General features: G+C 46.2%; 1 protein-coding gene across 1 annotated transcript in view; it reads left to right on the top strand.

Moving 5' to 3' along the window:
* The first annotated feature begins 10132 nt into the window (after positions 1-10132).
* The window catches only part of aacs (acetoacetyl-CoA synthetase), a 52494-nt gene continuing 44282 nt past the window's right edge, over positions 10133-18344 (top strand). Inside the window, exons 1-4 of the mRNA XM_069182016.1 lie at positions 10133-10377; positions 11354-11457; positions 12290-12410; positions 14583-14696. Coding sequence (XP_069038117.1) covers positions 10245-10377; positions 11354-11457; positions 12290-12410; positions 14583-14696 — 472 coding nt within the window. The 5' untranslated portion in view covers positions 10133-10244. The remainder of the gene's footprint in view (positions 10378-11353; positions 11458-12289; positions 12411-14582; positions 14697-18344) is intronic.

The raw sequence follows: 18344 nt of genomic DNA, 5'->3' as shown, positions 1-18344 counted from the left end.
GGCTGGGGGGGGGGGGTGGACGGGGGATGGGTTAAGGGTCAGGGAGGGGTGGGGGCGTGTAGGGGTTGGACGCCGGGGAGTGGTGGATGGAGTGGGTGGGTGGGGGCGTGTAGGGGTTGGACGCCAGGCAGTGGTGGATGGAGTGGAGGGGTGGGTGGGGTATGAAGGGGTTGAAGACTGGGAGGTGGTTGGGGTGTAAAAGCGTCAGAGGGCAGCTGGGGCTGGATGGAGGGATGGATGGGGTTGTTGTATGGGTTTTGGATAAAGAGGGGTGGATGGAAATGGGGCTGATGGAGGGGTTGGAGTCCCACCTGCCAAATCCTGCCCTTAATGGGATTTCTACTACTGTACTGAAATAATCTCTGCTTTCTAAAACACCTTGATGTTTATGAAAACACAATCCGGATTGCGAATCTCTGTAGTTTGGAAGAGTCAGTGTGTGGTATAATGTGATAGGGCATTGCACTCTCTCAGTTTGGTGTTTGCATGGTTTAAGTTGCATTATCCTTTTATGTTGCACTGTACCTTGATAATACATTGCTGGTGACCCTGTCTGTGGCCGTGTAGATGTTGTACCACAGAAGGTTATCTGATATTCTTGGCTTTTTCCTTGGTGGAGACGTTGTAATGTTTGTTTGTTTTTCTTCTGTTTTTAAGACCACATAACGACAACATGAGCCCCGTGCTGCTTTTCTCGAGCTTTCAGACCTCACAAGAATGTTCTCATATTTAAACCAGGGAATTGCTTTCTCTCTTTGCAAGAGAGACCTCAGTTAGGGTCAGTTGAACTTATGAGCATCACAACCTACCCTTTTCTCACTGTAATTCATTGGCAGTCTTTTTACTCACCAATTGCCCTTTGGGCTGCAAAAAATAAAACACTGCTGAGCTCTCAATCAGCCACTGGTGCCATTTTGACTTCACCTCTTACATATTGGGTAGGTGACATGTGAGCAGCTTGTCTGTGCTGGTTCCTGTATTTAAGATGGGAGCCAGGAGAGCCATGCTGTGTCTCTGAGCGCACAGGGACTCAGCTGCTGCTCAAACACAGCAGGCCGGGCTCCTTTCCCGGGACTGAGAAGATACCGGTCAGACCACTGTTCAAGCACTGGATGTGTTTCTGTAGGAGCAGGCTAAGTACCCTCAGGTGAAGGGGGGTCACAGTTGAAACGTTATGTGGTCTTGTCACATGCATTTTAAATAACACAATCAGGGGAGAAAGGGTGGAAATGGTGGAACTTTACTGCCCATCCTTAAAAAACAGCTTTTTTTTGTAACTACTGGATTGGGCTCTGGTGGAAAACAAGCAGGAACCTGGTTTCTCTTCTTTGAAGGGGTAGCCCTGATTTCTTTGTGCGCTCGCCGGTTCCACGCGCCAACGCAGAAGTGCTGGCGCTGTTTTAGCCGAGTGGAACGGGCTCGACAGCTTTCCTGCTTGCCCGCGGAGCGCCGGCCTTTCAGCTCAGGCCTGGGAGCAGGAGCAGGCTTCCCAGAGGGAATCTCGTGGGGCGTCGAGGCCGAGACCCAGTCTGCTGCCGCTGGAGACGCAAACTCCTTCGATGCTCCATGCGGATAGCGCACGCTTCCCCGTGCTCGAACACTGGATTTAGGACACTCGTAGTCTGTCTACTTTTGTTGACCAATATTGAGAAAAAACGCCAAACAGTCTGGATGGAACTGTCACCATTCCATTGTAGCAATACAGAATATCTCTTTCAATATCAGGATTTTTTCTATATCGCGGACCAGTAGAGGGTTTGTTAGCTGCTGAATGGAAAGCGTGGCTGGGCCTAGGGAGGGAGGGGGGAGGGGGGGTCTGGTCGCTGTGCTGGAAGACTTCTGTTGATCTCAGGGAGAAAAACATAGCAGAGTCACTAAAGCCCTTTGCATATTACACCTCTTAATGGCAACTGCTGTTGCAAGCAATAGCTCCTGGGGGCTTGTAACCATGTCAGAAAAAGGACATTGTCTTCCACCATACTGCATCAGCCCCTGAGGAGGCCTGGACGAGGAGTAAATCAGAACTTTAGTCCACTTCTCAGTTCCAAGATCCAAACCCACTGCCCGGTGGAGCGTTCTCACTGTGCAGACCCTGGAAGTGTTGGGTTTGTAATGGCCAGCTGGCGCTGGATTGAAGTTTTGATTTAGTTCAGGCCTGGATCTATATACGGTTTTGTTGGGGGTTTTTTTACGTGTAGTGTTATAAATGGAGAATGGACAGCATGCATCTACAGTATTGTACATTTCAGGAAAATGTCTTTTCCTATGTGGTTGGTAGAGTTAATTTTGTGCAGACAGCTCTTGAATCCAATATAAGCTATTATGTTCACAGGTTACCAGGAGTTGTTGAGGAGCTTCTTTAGAAAATTGTAAAATGTTGCACAGGTCACTAGTGTCATCCCGTAACAGAAGCAAATTGACATCTTAGAAGAAATGGAAAATATACAGTGTCTGAAATCCTGATTTGGTTGAATGGTTCAGGAATTAACTGGAAGGTTAAGAAAAGAGCTTTGGTCCAGTTGTATTTCGGTGTGGCTATAACCTTTCCTGCTGATTCTCTAATTTTTGTAAAAGAGTGTGACTGCGAATTGGATGATCATACGCTCATTTAAGATGATATTTACACACCGCATGCATCTCATGTCCATCAACGTCATATGTTAAATGTTTTGTGGCCAATGTGCAGTGTGTCTGCCTGATGCATAGTTTCATTTTTCAACTCATGAAACATCTTGAACCCCGAGGCTGTGCCCCAGTGTGTGCTCAACTAATTTACTGCTTTAAAAAAACTTGAGAAAATCTGGGAGGAAAAATAGCACTTAAGAGTCAAATGCTGCTCAGAATAGACAAGGAAGTAAAAGCCTTCTGCCGACTTGCATACTGTGCACAGAGACAGAATTTGAAGCTTGGAGATAAAACTGCTGAACTTCACCGTCACTTTGCAGTCGTTTTTGATTACGAGGCGAATGATAGAATCTAAAACTGAGTGGTTTGTGCAGATTGCAATGTGTGTAAACAGCCACTCGCATATTCCTTTTTCATCATTAATGTGCTAAGAGTCTTTTAAGCAGCTAGGAATGGGACCAACACTCTTTTCCTCTACAGCTGCTTTTGTTTTAATAAAAAGGAATGTTAAACAGTGACCATGAACACAGTACAGTCCTGCAAGCTGGCCACAGACGTCAGTAGCAGTGCAGGCCAGGAGGTGGGTGCATTCTGGGTGTTAGATATGGCTCCCTGTCCCCTTAACAAAGGGGCCAGCTTCAATGTGCTCAGCTCCCCTGAGCGACCCGCAGGGGGCGGGTGGGCAGGGGGTCACAAAGTCCGTCCACATGGTCACTGGAGGAGAGGACTCCCCGTCTCGGAGACCTGGCCAGTCGTAGGCTTTTCCTTCTCAGAGCAATCCCACATGCAGCTGTTGCACATCTTGGGGTTTTATCTGCTTCTCCACTGGCTGCACGGCTGCACCGTCACATGGAAGAGTCAGAGGTTTTCCTCCTACGCAATCCTGTCCACAGAGACCCTGTCTTCACTGTGCAGTGTTACGCCCGTCGTGTGTGTGTGTGTGTGTGTTTTTCTCTTATACGCCTCTTGGCATTATCAGCACACCAGCCATTTAACTGAACTACTGTCTTCTCCTATTCAAGGGGGAGGGAGAAGGGAGGGGCACAGCTGAAGGTTTTTTAAAAAAAAGAAAAGATAGCTGTTCTTGAGAGGTTAACTCTGCTTCTGTTTGTATTTTTTAATACAGTAAAGCGTTTTTTTATTACACACAGTACATCTTTGTATATTTATAATTACGGCTTAGCATCGGTTAAAGAACTGGAGTCAAAGGAAAAAAAACACGAAACATTTACCTTTATCTGTTACACTAAAGACTCCTGTTTTTGTTTTTTTCCCTTCTGCACTGGACTTGTTTTACTGTACATAGGCTGATGTGTGTTTTTTGGTATTTAATGTAGTGTCTTTGCAATGCAATGGTTAAAATACCAGATGTGCCCACATGCAGATGCAGTGTCTTTGTAAGTGCCGCTCAGATGTGTGGTAGGCAGCACAATGATGGGAACACAAATTGCAGGCAGCATTCTCTGATGTAGATTTGTTCTTCTTTCCAGGATCTACAATACACACACCACTGCCCACATGAATGGGTTCATATGCAATCATATGCAGCAGTGAAATATTGATGTGAACACGTTTCTGAAGAGATGTTCTAGCCAATAATAATTGTACATTTATTTTTATGGTAATACTGTGTTATGATTTTTTGTATTATATATTTTTCAGTACTTTTGTGATTTTATGACGTGTACATGAAGCCTGCTGTCAATTTGTAGCGTGTTATGAGTTTTGCGTTGTGAGACATTTCTTCTAGGTGCCATTTTACAATGAAACCTGAGCAGCTGAAATTGATGAATAAAAAGGACTTTAAGATTTTATCATTAATACTTGTACTTCGCCTTTCCTTGCAAAAGCTGTTAGTGGTAATAATCTTGTTCTTTCTCCAGTTCTGTTAATAATTTAATGCTAAATTGCATAAACTACAAAAGAAAGCAGCACCCTGCCTCTTTCAGCTCAAAAGAAAGATGAGCTTTTAGCGTCCAAAGAATCAGTGACCAAAAAAAAAGGACCTGTGGTTATCTGTGCTATATTTATGTAATTGAATCACAAGGTTAAGCAAGGATAAGAGCCTGGTATGTTACTCACACTGGGGCACTAATGAATTACTTAGGTGAAGAGAGTGAGAATGGGTCAATGAGACCCAGCCAATGAACATGCAGAGCTCGCTGTTTCGTAATGCTGGCAGTGTGCAGACTGGCTGCACATAGCCACCTCATAGTGGTCTGGACCCAGGCTCTGTGAGCCTCAAGTTAAATATTTATCATGCAGACTCGCTCCAATTGGTTTCCGCTTCATGGCAGAGACACCTGTCAGTTTTACCTACAGCTTCGGTTTGGTAACCCTCTTGGTCGTCCCAAAAGCAGACTCTTTTTAGACCTACTTTCCTGTGCCATGGTGCTGTACAAAGGCTTGGTGGGAGTCTGAAAGGAGCTGCCCAGCCATATTGTTGCAGCTGATACCCTGGCTTCTTTCAAGACAGAGCAGAGTGAGGACCTCCAGTCAGGACAGGAGGCTGTACTGTACACAGAGGGGAGTGGGAGTCTGGAACGAGCTGCCCAGTCATGTTGCTGAAGCTGATACCCTGGCTTCTTTCAAGACAAGCAGAGTGAGGACCTCCAGTCAGGACAGGAGGCTCTACTGTACACAGAGGGGAGTGGGAGTCTGGAACGAGCTGCCCAGTCATGTTGCTGAAGCTGTTACCCTGGCTTCTTTCAAGACAAGCAGAGTGAGGACCTCCAGTCAGGACAGGAGGCTCTACTGTACACAGAGGGGAGTGGGAGTCTGGAACGAGCTGCCCAGTCATGTTGCTGAAGCTGATACCCTGGCTTCTTTCAAGACAGAGCAGAGTGAGGACCTCCAGTCAGGACAGGAGGCTCTACTGTACACGGAGGGGAGTGGGAGTCTGGAACGAGCTGCCCAGTCATGTTGCTGAAGCTGTTACCCTGGCTTCTTTCAAGACAAGCAGAGTGAGGACCTCCAGTCAGGACAGGAGGCTCTACTGTACACGGAGGGGAGTGGGAGTCTGGAACGAGCTGCCCAGTCATGTTGCTGAAGCTGATACCCTGGCTTCTTTCAAGACAGAGCAGAGTGAGGACCTCCAGTCAGGACAGGAGGCTCTACTGTACACGGAGGGGAGTGGGAGTCTGGAACGAGCTGCCCAGTCATGCTGCTGAAGCTGATACCCTGGCTTCTTTCCAGACACAGCTGGATGAGATCTTTTAATCATAGCTACTGGCAACCAGGCCAGTGTGACTGTCCGCCTATGGTTTGTGTCCTTTCTTCTGTTCTAGGTAGCCAGTACAGTGCACTTTGCTAAACAATGTCTTGAGACATAAAAAAACAGCAATTGTGCGTGACAGACAAAATCTATAGCACCAGAAGTACAGGATGAAAATTCTCATAGGTTCCAGCTGTACCCTGAGTGTTGAAGAAAGTTTCTGGGTGTCTGCACAATGTCTTCATTTTAACCCAAACCTATACTACCTGAACCCCTCAACAATTTGATTCTTTTCAGATTTACCACTGAGAACATATATTGCTCATAATAAATGTGAAGTGCATGACAGCTCGACCTGTCTATATCTGAATTAAATCAGCGCTAAACCTTTGCACAGTAGTTATAAGACAAAAGGGACATTTGTTCTTTCAAGGAGACATCCTGATAGCCTATAAAACAAGAGATATGTGGTCCAACCCACTCAGTTTAGAACACAATTACACCATGACGAATTCTCTGGGAGACATCTGTGGTGACTCTCTGAGGTTAATATTGGCACTGATTAATTCATGGTCAGCTGAGGGAGCTTTCACAATGTTACCTCAGAATGCTGGCTGCATGCAGGAGAGGATTTCTTCATCAGAGCATCAGACTTTGATTTGGCTCAGATGGGACTTCAGAGACCTTATCGGCATTTTTTAACCTTTTGTTTAATATCTGAAATTGACAGTATGATCGTCTTCAAGAAAATGGAAGTGCAGCACAATCAGTTCATTAACCAGTGAAAATTGAAAAAAAGGAGGGTTCCTTAACACCAGGCATTTGGTATGTGGTTTGAAAATGTGTAGGGTTGTTGATCAGACGTATAGGAAGAACGTCACTGTTGTCACTTGACACCACCGTTTGCTATAGAAATTAGTACATATTGGAACAGATGAATGGATAACAGTCGTATTACGAAGGACGCACTTTGAGATATGATTTCTTAATGAGCTTGAACAGTGCTCATAATGACTCCATAAATTATTGTGTAGCATTTTAACAAACTATCACATTGACTTTACTTTTTACTATTTGTTTAGCATTTGCACATTTATACCATCTGGGTCAGTTATTGAATTATTTTAAACCTGTGTATATGCATGTATCCTGTGCGGGCACAATTCAGCACATTTCAGAGTCACCCTTAAATCATTAATGCTACACACTTGGAACTTTTTTCATTTAAGCAGATTATTTGTTCAATTAAGTAGTTTAGAAATTATTTTAAATGAATGTATCAATGACCACAGTTGAACATTGTGCATTATTTCTTTTTTTTTATTAGCCCACTACTAATATACAAAAGAGAGCAATAAAATATTGGTTACAGCTAACAAAAATGACCAGAACTCCTACCACTATAAGGCCCTGCTGAGCTCAGAGCTGAGACATGGGAGGGCCCCTCAGCCAGCTGGTCCTGAGGCTCACTGACACCAATCAGCCTCAGGACAGCAGAACTAAAACAACACCAATCAAAGTCAACCACATCACAAGCCAAACAACACTACCTTATCAACTGGGCCATGCACACACAAATACAACACAAACTGGAACACTACAGGACCCTAAACAGACAATACACACTATCTGAATAGCTGACCAGGGTAAGAGACAGCAAGGAGAAACAGACTCCGACAAAGTACAGGCTCAGTGACCACAGCCTTGCTAAAGAAACTGGGCAACACAGGCAGACCTGGCTGCCCAGAGAGGACAGGCTGTGCTCCCACTGCCAGCAGGGAGAAACTGAGACTGAAATGCACTTTCTTCTGCACTTTGAGAAATACTTTGGGATTAGACAAACATTTGTCCCTAAAATAATTAGTTTAAGCCCAAAATTCCCACACCTGCCTGAATCGGAACAACGTCCGCTCCTTTTAGGGAAGGAAACTCAACAGAGCTGCAGACCAGTCTGTGATCTCCTTTCAAATCCTGCAGAGCAGACAGTGAGCCTGTCTAACAATTATGTTTTATGCGACGTCTGTAAATTTCCAGTAATGTTTTTTTTTTTTACTGTAAATGTAAATATTGCGTGTTTCTACTTTGGCAACACTGTAATTAACCTGTTAGGGCAACGAAGCTCTTTGAATGTGAAACATTCCCGATTTAGCTGAACCAGTAAAACTCATTAAATTGATCAAACCTCGCGTGGTGTAATATAATATTCACCACAAATTGAACACAAAAAAGCACCCACGTCCTCCGTGGCATCTGTACTGTGATTGGGCACACCTCTTTAAAGGCTGTCAGCCTCTCGCCTTCTGATTGGTCACGCCCCTTTCCGCTCCTTGCAGTGACTGGGCGCTGGTGGGCAAGTGGGCTCTGATTGGTCGGTTTGGCTTTCGGTCTCGACGGTCCGTCACGCCCGCGGACTATGCGTTCCTCGGCTGATGTGGAACCATCATCACGCCGCACCAATCAGAGGTCTGCCCGAGTGTGGCGTGCTGCCAGGCAGTATCACTCCGCCGTGGTACAGGCGAGGACCACGCAAACAGCAAGCTTGCACAGCGCTGAAGTTTTTAAAGGCACAGCTAGTTTTGAGATCCTGTTCACTAGAACAATGCATTACACAAGGTAAAAACCCGATCAACACATACATTGAAGTGGTGCAGTAGCATTACTGTGCTATTGCAGTCTATTAAAAAGTTTATAAGATAGCTTTCGCACAGTGCAAAGATTAAATGTTCAGTAAAGAAGAGAGTTGTACTTTCTGCCACACAGAAGCTTCAACGCTGGGAGTACACTGTTTTCTTTATTATTCCTTTAAATAATTCACTTACTGACATGTCCCATTCACAGTAATTCCAGTTATTCTAATGTCAAATTCACCTCAATACTGCTCATTACTGATGTATAACTCAGAGCAATACCAAAGTCCAATCAATTGCACTCCAATCAGCAGTTTAGTAATGGCAGGTCCAGTCAATCACAGCCAGCAGCTACATCACCATCCAAATCCCAGCTGGCAGCCCCACTGAAGCCCAGCAGGTGTGAGCCTGGCCAGTACCTGGAGGGGAGACCACCTGGGAAAGATAAGGCTGCAGCTGGAAGAAGTGTTAGTGGGACCTGTAGGGGGCGCTCACCTGCGGTCTGTGTGAGTCCTAATACCCCAGTATAGTAACAGGGACACTTTACTGTAAAAAGACGGCTTACTTCAGATGAGATGTAAAACCGAGGTCCTGACTCTCTGTGGTCATTAAAAATCACAGGGCAGTTCTCGAAAAGAGTAGGGGTGTAACCCTGGTGTCCTGGCCAAATTACCCACTGGCCTTTACCAATCATGGCCTCCTAATAATCTCCATCATTGAACTGGCTTCATCACTCTGCTCTCCTCCCCACTGAGAGCTGGTGTGTGGGGAGCAGACTGGTGCATCATCCAGTTGGGGCTGCACACTGGTGGTGGTGGAGGGGATCCCCATTACCTGTCAAGCGCTTTGAGTGGAGTGTCCAGAAAAGAGCTATAGAAGTGTAAGGAATTATTTTTTAATGTTCCAACAGAGGAAGGTTGAAAGGAAAAGCTGTGGTCATTCTTCACAAGTGCTGACAGCGGTGGACAGCTCATCCGCCAGAGTATTAGGCAATCCTTAAGTGTCAGATAACGGAAACTCCTACAGCAGATGCAGCGCCTTTCTGACTTCTTTGTCTATATTTCTGTTTAGACTGTGTATAGTTTTCAACTGGTTTCTGCTACAGCGTACAATGTTAGAGACACTGTGCAGCACTGCAGGAACAAACTGAGGTTACTGACAAGATGCATGCTTTGTTAACCACACAAGAGTCAGCATAGATTAACCCAGCGTTCTGCTGTGTCTCTATCTGCTGTGTATGTAAGATGGGAAGGTTCACTTCATTACTGTACTGCCAGACCACAGGTCCCTCAGGCAAATTAATCTGTTATAATATAATACTAATATGTAATACTATTCCCAGGTTTGAAAGAGGTCCTTGGGGTAACTCGTTTTTGATGGATCTGGTGACCCTCTAAAATGTCTCTAAGACATCACATCATTGGGCGCCAGTCTAGGAGTCTCAGTGAGCATAATACGAGGTTGTAAAACTGCTGTTGATACCTCATTAACGCCTTCTAACACTTCGGTGTTTTGTCATACTAAGCCTAACGCGCATTAAATAAAGATGTACTCGTTATCCTCTAAGACGTTACAGAAGAGTTAAGACAGCACGGAGCACGCTGGGTCTATTTCGCGGTGGGTAAGGATACGCGCTGGGCGCGGAGGGCGGAGCTCTCGGTGGGAGGGACTGTCAACAGCAGTTTTACTGCAAAGCTGTCAAGGAAGTGCAGCCTCAGTCCCGATGAAACCGGGGGCTGTCCGGGGTCTGCCGGAGTGACTTGAGGCGCTTTCCAGCTATGTCCAAGGACACGGAGGGAGTGAGCGAGGAGATCATGGAGTCCAAGGTGCTGTGGTACCCGGACTCCAAGAAGAACACGCAGATGGACAGGTTCAGGGCTCAGGTGAACCGGGACTTCGGGCTCAGTCTGGGTGAGTGCGGACACAGAGGCGTTGTTTCGGGACGCAGGTGATGTCACGCAGCCTGTGTCCTCACCTGTGGAGCACTGTTGCACTGTCACTGAGCCCTTAGGGGTGACGCACGGATGTTTAAAGGCCTCTGCGTTTTTAAAGCACAGAACCCGAATCCGTTCAGCTCCGCGGTGTACAAGCACCTCAGCTGTCAGGAGTTTGCACCCTCCGATTGAGCGACACGCGTGGATCCAATGCACACGGTTCCTCTCGGTGGCATGTGCTTTTTTTTCAGCTCCGCGGCCTTTATGTCTTTCTTGTTTGTGTGAAACGAAACACTCGACTTCAGGCTGGTAATCTGAAGCAGATTCCGGCCTCCGATGAGGTCGTACGTGAGTGGCACAGTCTGGGCCTCTTACGCAATCGAGTGCCCCTCTGCGGCTCAGATCGCAGCGGGGATGGAGAAGACTGGAATCGGACTCAAAGCAGAACCTTTGCCCGGTGTGCACGTATTTACATAGACACGTGTACAGCAGGTTGTGTTTTGGCTGAAAGCACAGGCTTCCTTCAGCTTTTAAGCAGTATGCACAATATGCACACCAAACTGGCACTCCATCTTGGTAGTCGTAGTAGATTACAGCAGCAGTCGAATCATGAGTACTGTAATTGCCTAGTGCATCTGTGCTCTACATCACTTCTAGTTTTACTCCTTTTTTAGTGCAAGTACACCTACCTAAAAATGTATCCATCACTCTGCTCTCCTCCCCACTGATAGCTGGTGTGTGGGGAGTGTACTGGTGCATCATCCAGGTGGGGCTGCACACTGGTGGTGGTGGAGGGGATCCCCATTACCTGTAAAGCGCTTTGAGTGGAGTGTCCAGAAAAGAGCTATATAAGTATTGTTATTATATAATTATTATTATTATTATGATCATCATCACAGCATTTTTCGTCTTTCACCGTGGTATACCTCTCAAGAGAAATGTCTTTCCCCCAGCTAACTACAGTGACCTGTACCAGTGGTCGGTGCAGAGCTATCCGGAGTTTTGGGCGGAGGTGTGGAAGTTCTGTGGGATCGTCGGCTCGCAGACTTACGAGGAGGTGAGTACACCTCCTGCTGAAGTGGGAGGAAAAACTGGGAAGTTTATTCGGATTCAAAATGATCCGTTAGTTCTGATGCAGACCCGAAACAAAAACTCATCCTAAAAATACCCCTTTTCACCCATACAATAATGTTTCCCTTTCCCTAAAAATTACATTTCCACAGGCTGCAAGGCCTGTGGGAATATCACAGCGAGACCCTGAGATCCAGTGACTGCCTTCATGTCACTGGCTGTCCCAGTAGACAGGATTTGTTATTTAAAAAATCCAGGAACATCACATGGACTGAGCTACTGTCTGTCCGTCATTTTTAACATTGTGAAATGGTCGTATTGTAGATTTGCGTAATTCCGATAATTCATCGGGAGTTTTTTATGGCAGTGAAGGCAATTTGAAACACACATCTTGTTAATTTGGGTAGATAGAGATTAAAGGCTAGAGAAGGTGCCAGTGTTACAGTGGATTTAATTAGCTGCTCAATTACCAAGCGAGAAAGATGATTCTTCTCGTTTGCAAAAATGTCCGATGTTTTTAGAAGTGAGACCTATATTTCTCAGCTACAAGTGTGTTCCTACAATGAATGGCTCTGTGCCTGAAGAGCAGCTTTTAAATAACGGTGTTAGGTTCCCAAAGCTAATATTTTAAATATGGGAATGGAGAAAATACATAAATGTTTAGGAAACTGTATTTTAACACCTAATACATCCTCTGTGAAGTTTTGGATAATGTTTCCCAGTCTTTTGTAAGGTCAGAAGTGCTTTATATGTGTTTCATATGTGTAGTTTTACAGTATATAACCATCTTCTGTTGGCTCTGCTTGTCGTCTATGCAGGTGGTTGACGTGACAAAGGGCATCTCTGATGTTCCCGAGTGGTTCAGAGGCTCTCGGCTCAACTACGCTGAGAACCTCTTGAAGCACAAGGACAAGGACAAAGTGGCTCTGTATGCTGCAAGTAAGCGCGCGCCTCCGAAAACCGTCCCCACTGAAACACTTCCTTCCTGTTCCGCAGAGAGCGAGCTTTCCCGAGCTATACGAAATGCAGACTGGCAGACCCAGCAGCAGGAAATCAAATTGCTATGCTGTGTCTTGGGGAAAAAAACAAACAGATTTTTATGGAAACACACTATAGTATTGCCTTTGACCGTGGAGGCTGAAGTAAGGGAAGAAATGATATGCGCTTTTCCAAAAATCTTGATCAAAGCCAGGCTTAAATCCATGCTTACCATTAACAAGCGATAAGTATCTGCTCTTACCTGTTAGACTTGTTCTCTAGCGATAGCCTGGAGAATCTCCAGTCCAGTATCCAGTGTCTGTCCTAATGGAATTATTATGTTACAGACCTGTCTGGTTTTCCTGTGTGGAATTCACACAGTGTTTCCTGAGTGAATCCCCACCCTCTGTGCCCCACAGCCTACATGACATACGTGGCAATATGGACACACCTCAGGCTCCACACAGTGACATCACTGTTGTTTGTTTAAATGCTATTTTGTTAGTTCTTTTTTAATACACCTGCCATTCTCAGTTGTTCTAAAAATGTTAATGGGATATTTGCAACAAACCAACCTAAAAGAAACAGAATAGCATGACATAAAGCAAATCCCTCTGTCTCTGTAGTGTATTTTCAGAATAAAATGTGTATTATTTAGCCTTTTTTTCAGACCTGAGAAAAATTATACGTGTCAAAATAATTTGTTTTTTTCCTATGTATGTGGATGTTAAACAATATTTCCCAGATTTGGGGCTTTTAAGTAAAGCTTTGCTATAATTAGCAATGATTACAACAAAATGTAATTAAATTAATTTTAATAAATAGTTAATGTGGCTCTTCACCTTAAATAGGGTGAAAGCTCGGCGCTGTGGACGTATCTTTCCAGATCTAGACTACGTAATATAATGTGCCTGGAGCTCCAAATTAAATGAAACATATGTTCCTGGAGCTAGACAAAATCTGATTTAGCCTTGAATGTCAGAAGGCATCAGCACAGTTGTCTGTAACCTTGTTCTGCATTATCTTCTGCTGCAGGTATTTTTTTCTCTGCTACTCTAATTGGATATTGAGTTTAAAAAAATGTCATTCTAGGGAAGACATCTCCATGCCAGACATGTGATGAGTTCAGGTCTGTGGAAAGCAGATGGGAGTGTCAGTTATTACACTTTGCAGGGGAGCTGCAGTACCAATTTCCCAGACTGTTTATGAAATCCCGGTAACAAAATAAATTCCTTGACGGTATAGAAAAAATGTACGTGTTTCAAATCAAGCGCAAACTCCTGAAAGTACTGTAAGACGCTATGTTATCGCAATCTTGCATTCGAGTTCCCATGCAGCCCTTCCTGCTCACTACGACGTACGAGTGAATAAATACAGGTTCTGCAGCAATATTTCTTTTTGATTAAAAGAGCTGTGTTCACCAGCCTGCTTGTTTACAATGTAATGGGGCCGCTTCACCTCACCGGAAGTTTTTTTTGCCATGCTCTGAATCGCAAACACGGCGCTGCTCATACCTGGAAATGTATCCTATTTTGTGATGTAAATTGGAGGATTTACAAGTTACTGTGTACATTTTACTTTTTTTGTGGCTTGAAATGCACTCATTTAATCATTAAACTCATTGAATGATTCTTTCTAACTCCAAAATATAAAAACAGTGATGCAGTTCCCCTTTAAAAACACACCCCTCTGCAAGGCAGCAAGTTGTGGATTTTGAGCTCCTGGAGAACAAGTGCCATTTCTCACACTAGTGTCGCTGCTGTCCACCAGTCTGTCTGTTTGTCCGTCAGTCCACCAGTCTAGTCCGTCCATCTGTGCCTCGGTCAGTCAGCCTGTCTGTCCATGTCTGTCCATCAGTTCCTCTGTCAGTCTGTGCATCAATGTCCGTCTCTGCTTCAGTGAGTCGGTCTGTAGTCTGTCTGTCCATCCGATGGGATGTGATGTCCATCAGATTGTGCGCCAGTCAGCCTGTCTGTCCATCTGTCCATCAGTTCCACTGTCAGTCTGTGCCTCAATGTCTGTCTGTCCCTGCTTCAGCGAGTCAGTCTGTAGTCTGTCTGTCCATCCGATGTCTGGCCGCCTCTCCGCCTGCTGGGTTTCCTGTCCGGTTGAGACCCTGTGTGTCTCTTGCAGCGGAGGCCCGGGAGGAGATCACCAAGGTGACGTTCGGGGAGCTGCGGCGAGATGTGGCGCTGTACGCCGCCGCCATGAGGAAGATGGGCATCCTGGCGGGGGACCGTGTTGTGGGTGAGCCTCCTCCCAGAATCCCCAAATCCCATACTTGTTGGACGGCCTTCATGGAGCCAAACCAAATCCCAAAACCCACTCCCAGGCTTGCAGATCACTTTCGTTGGTTGTTACTTTAGTTCCTGTGCTCTCAAGTTTTGTCTTCTTCCTCGTTTCCCTGTCTGTTTTTCCATGACGGCAACAGCTCTTCAGGATGAGTTCCCAGGCTTTTATATGTATCCATTGTTTTTAAGAGCGCTGCAGTGGAGGAAGCTCACTGGAGTCGCAGTCCGCGATGCAGGACTGGAGGCATGTGGAGAGACAGTGGGCGCTTTATGCTGCCGGAGTGCAGAGGCAGTACAAAGGATCGTTTTTCTGTCTCAGAAACTCTTGACATTTGCGAACCTCAGTGGGCTTGCAGGTCTGGGACTCTTGCGTGCTGGGTCCGCGTCGGAAAGGCAGAGGAGGGTGGGGCGCTGTGCTTGTGTGTCTCTTGTCTGAGAGGCAGGAGGGGGGGGGTGGTTGTGCTCAGGGCGCTGGGAGTGAGTGAATCGGGGAGGCTCGGCAGTCCACTCTGATGCTCTGACCAGACAGCGGTGCGGCTCGACTTTTCCTGATGTCACAATCCAGTTCCTGTCTCAGAGCCAGGGATCCCCAGTCCTGTTCCTAAGGAAGGGCACTGAGTCTGCAGGTTTTCACTGGCCCTCCAATCAATCAATCAATCAATCAATCAATCAATCAAAGTTTATTTATCAAATGCACAACAATACAGATTGGCTTGCACTTGCCCAGCAATGGATGGGTATAAAGCAGTTTGGCAAATGAGTACAGTACAGCGTGCAGCAGTAATTTCTGGCAATGAAATGTCGCTCAGCAAGCTCACCGGGGGGGTGGGGGCGGGTGGGAATAAAAATAAATATCACAGAATTAAAAGTTACAGAATAAGGTTACATAATAATAGTGCACTTAAAAATTGAAGAAAAAAACTCAATATAAATAGAACTGCTACATATCCAGGGTGAATGCAATACGTGATGTCCAAATATTGCAATATGCAGTGTGCCAAACACAGTTTTCATTGTATGTCCATGTAACCTCACCACTTAACAGGGACCATTAGCATGGTTGCTGAAGGTGACTGCAGCGTGACTGTTTAGCAGTCTTATTCCTGGAGGAAGAAGCTGTTGTGTAATTTATTGGCCTTTGACTGAATGCTTCGATAGCGTTTACCGGACGGTAGGAGAGAAAACAGTTCAGGACGTGGATGTGCTAATGAACTGCGCTGACTGCACCACCCTCTGCGGGACTTTGCGATCCCGGGCGGAGCAGCTCCCACACCAGGCAGTGATGCAGTCGGTCAGGATGCTCTCAATAGTGCACCTGCAGAAGCTGGCCTGGATATGTGACGGCATGCTGAACTTCTTTAGCCTGCGGAGAAAGAACAGGCGCTGCCGTGCTGTTTTGACCATGGTGTTGGTGTGGTGGGTCCAGGTTAAGTCCTGTTAACTGATGTTAACTCCCAGGAACTTAAAACTGCTGACCCTCTCCACTGCAGTCCCGTTGATGTAGATAGGTGTGTGATCTCCTCTCTGATGTTTCCTATAGTCCACAATCATCTCCTTAGTCTTACTGATGTTCAGAGAGAGGTTGTTCTCCTGGCACCATGCTGCCAGGGTTTCATCCTCCTCCCTGTACACAGGCTCCTCGCCATCTGTGATCAGGCCGATGACTGTTGTATCATCCGCGAACTTAATGATGGAGTTTGAGTGATGCCTGGTGACACAATCATCTGCAAATAAGGAGTAGAGGACAGGACTAAGTACACATCCTTGGGGGGCTCCAGTGCTTAGAGCCAGCGTAGAGGATATGTTGGTGCCCACCCTCGCCCCCTGTGGACGTCCCGTCAGAATCCTGACGCAGGATTGCACACTCCTGCTCCGAGCGTTGCCCGTGGCTTTGAAATGGTCTGATGTTAGGGGCTCTGAAGTCTAAGGATAGAGACGCACCGGTTCCTCTGCATCCAGGGATCCATCACCACCACCAACACAGTCAGATGTCCGGCAGCGGGTGGGAGTTTTGCTCACTATCCAATTAGAATGAAGTCAATGTATAATAATAGTATCCAGCAAGGAATGGAAAATAAGCTCTGTTCTGGGGCATCTGGAGGTGCAACACCCCTGTGATGGCTCAGGCTGGTGGGAGCCAAGACAGCAGCTGAGAACAGAAGAAAAGCATGATTTCTGCTGGGCTGCACAGGCTGCTTGATTTAGACTGGAGGGCTAAACATGACATGGTCTCTGTACGTGACTGTATTTCCTCTGTCCTCATGTGTTTTTCGGCCTGTGATCCTTTATGTAACGGATTCTTCAAGGCATAGGGCGGCTGTGCGAGGAATCAGACTTGCTGTGGATGTCTGCTTGGTCGAAGATTTCAGCCCTTGCCAGCTGTGGGACGTCTGGCATTTGTACCCCTGGAGCTGTATCACAGTTACACAGTACTGAGTGGGGGGGAATCAGGAGGACAGAGCGAGTTCCCGGGATGTGGGCTCAGTGGACAATGTGGAGTTAAGAGTGATGTGGCCCGGGCGCTTGTGTTCCTGCCTCAGCAGCTCCGACAGGCCTGCCTTTCAGCAGCTTCTGTCCTGGGAGGGTTTCTCTGCTCCCTGATTGGCCGGGAGCTCAACGCCCCCCCCCTCCCCAGCCCTCTTTGGAATGAGAGAATCCCTGGTCCACTGAGGCCAAGGCGCCTGCGGTAATCACCATCCTAGCTCTGCCTCGCTTGTGTGCCGCGCCGTGTACTACAGATGCCAGTAGATTAAAAATCCTGTTTTGCGAGTGCCCTCTATTGAATCTTGATTAGGTGTCCTTAATTAGGTCACATATTTGCACTGGTAATGAGCCTCATTTCTGCTTATCCTGTTCTGTGACTCCACTACGTATGCAAGCATCTCCTGTGAAGTTTGATGTTCTGGGCGTTGTAGCACAGATGGCAGAAGACAATAGCTGAAAAATGGGATATTGGCTATTGTACCTAGTGCTTTTTACGAACAGAATGTTAAGCCTGCCATCTGTACAGGGCATTCTGCTAAACAATTTTCAGATCACTGGCCTGAGGTCTTTTAGGTCACATTTAAAGCTTGATGGCTTGGCAGAGAAAGGAGGAAATCATTTTTTGGTTGGTGCTTTTAAATACGTACTTGCAGTGCCTCAGTGACACAGCCTCATGCGTGGCTTGTGTTCCTATCAGTCCATCTCTGAATCTCGTAACCTACCCGAACAGGTCTGATCTGTTGGTCCGCATTGCTTTTCAACCAAACAGAGTGGCGTGACCATTCAGCGCCGCTGCCTCACAGCTCCCACCACGTTATTTCCTACCACAAGCCCCTCACATAAGATCAGACAGCTCTGACAAGTACAATTTGAGCTCAAGAGCAGCATTTCAAATTTCTGCCATCACTGCAAGAGGACTCAGGATCTGGATATTGAAATGCTTTAAACAAATGGTTAATACAGGACAAGATCCAATAATGCCAGGAAAGCATTGTTTAAAAGAAATTTGATGAGTGGGTTAAAACTGCGTCAGTCGAAGTGAATTGACTGCTTACGACTGTACAACATTGCTAAGTTTTCAGTGTGAAATCCTGTGTTCTGTAATGCTGTTCTGTTCGGA

The sequence above is a fragment of the Lepisosteus oculatus genome, chromosome 22, assembly GCF_040954835.1.
Source record: "Lepisosteus oculatus isolate fLepOcu1 chromosome 22, fLepOcu1.hap2, whole genome shotgun sequence".
NCBI lineage: Eukaryota > Metazoa > Chordata > Actinopteri > Semionotiformes > Lepisosteidae > Lepisosteus > Lepisosteus oculatus.
The sequence above is the reverse complement of the archived record's forward strand: the minus strand, read 5'-3'. Positions and strand labels throughout refer to the sequence as shown.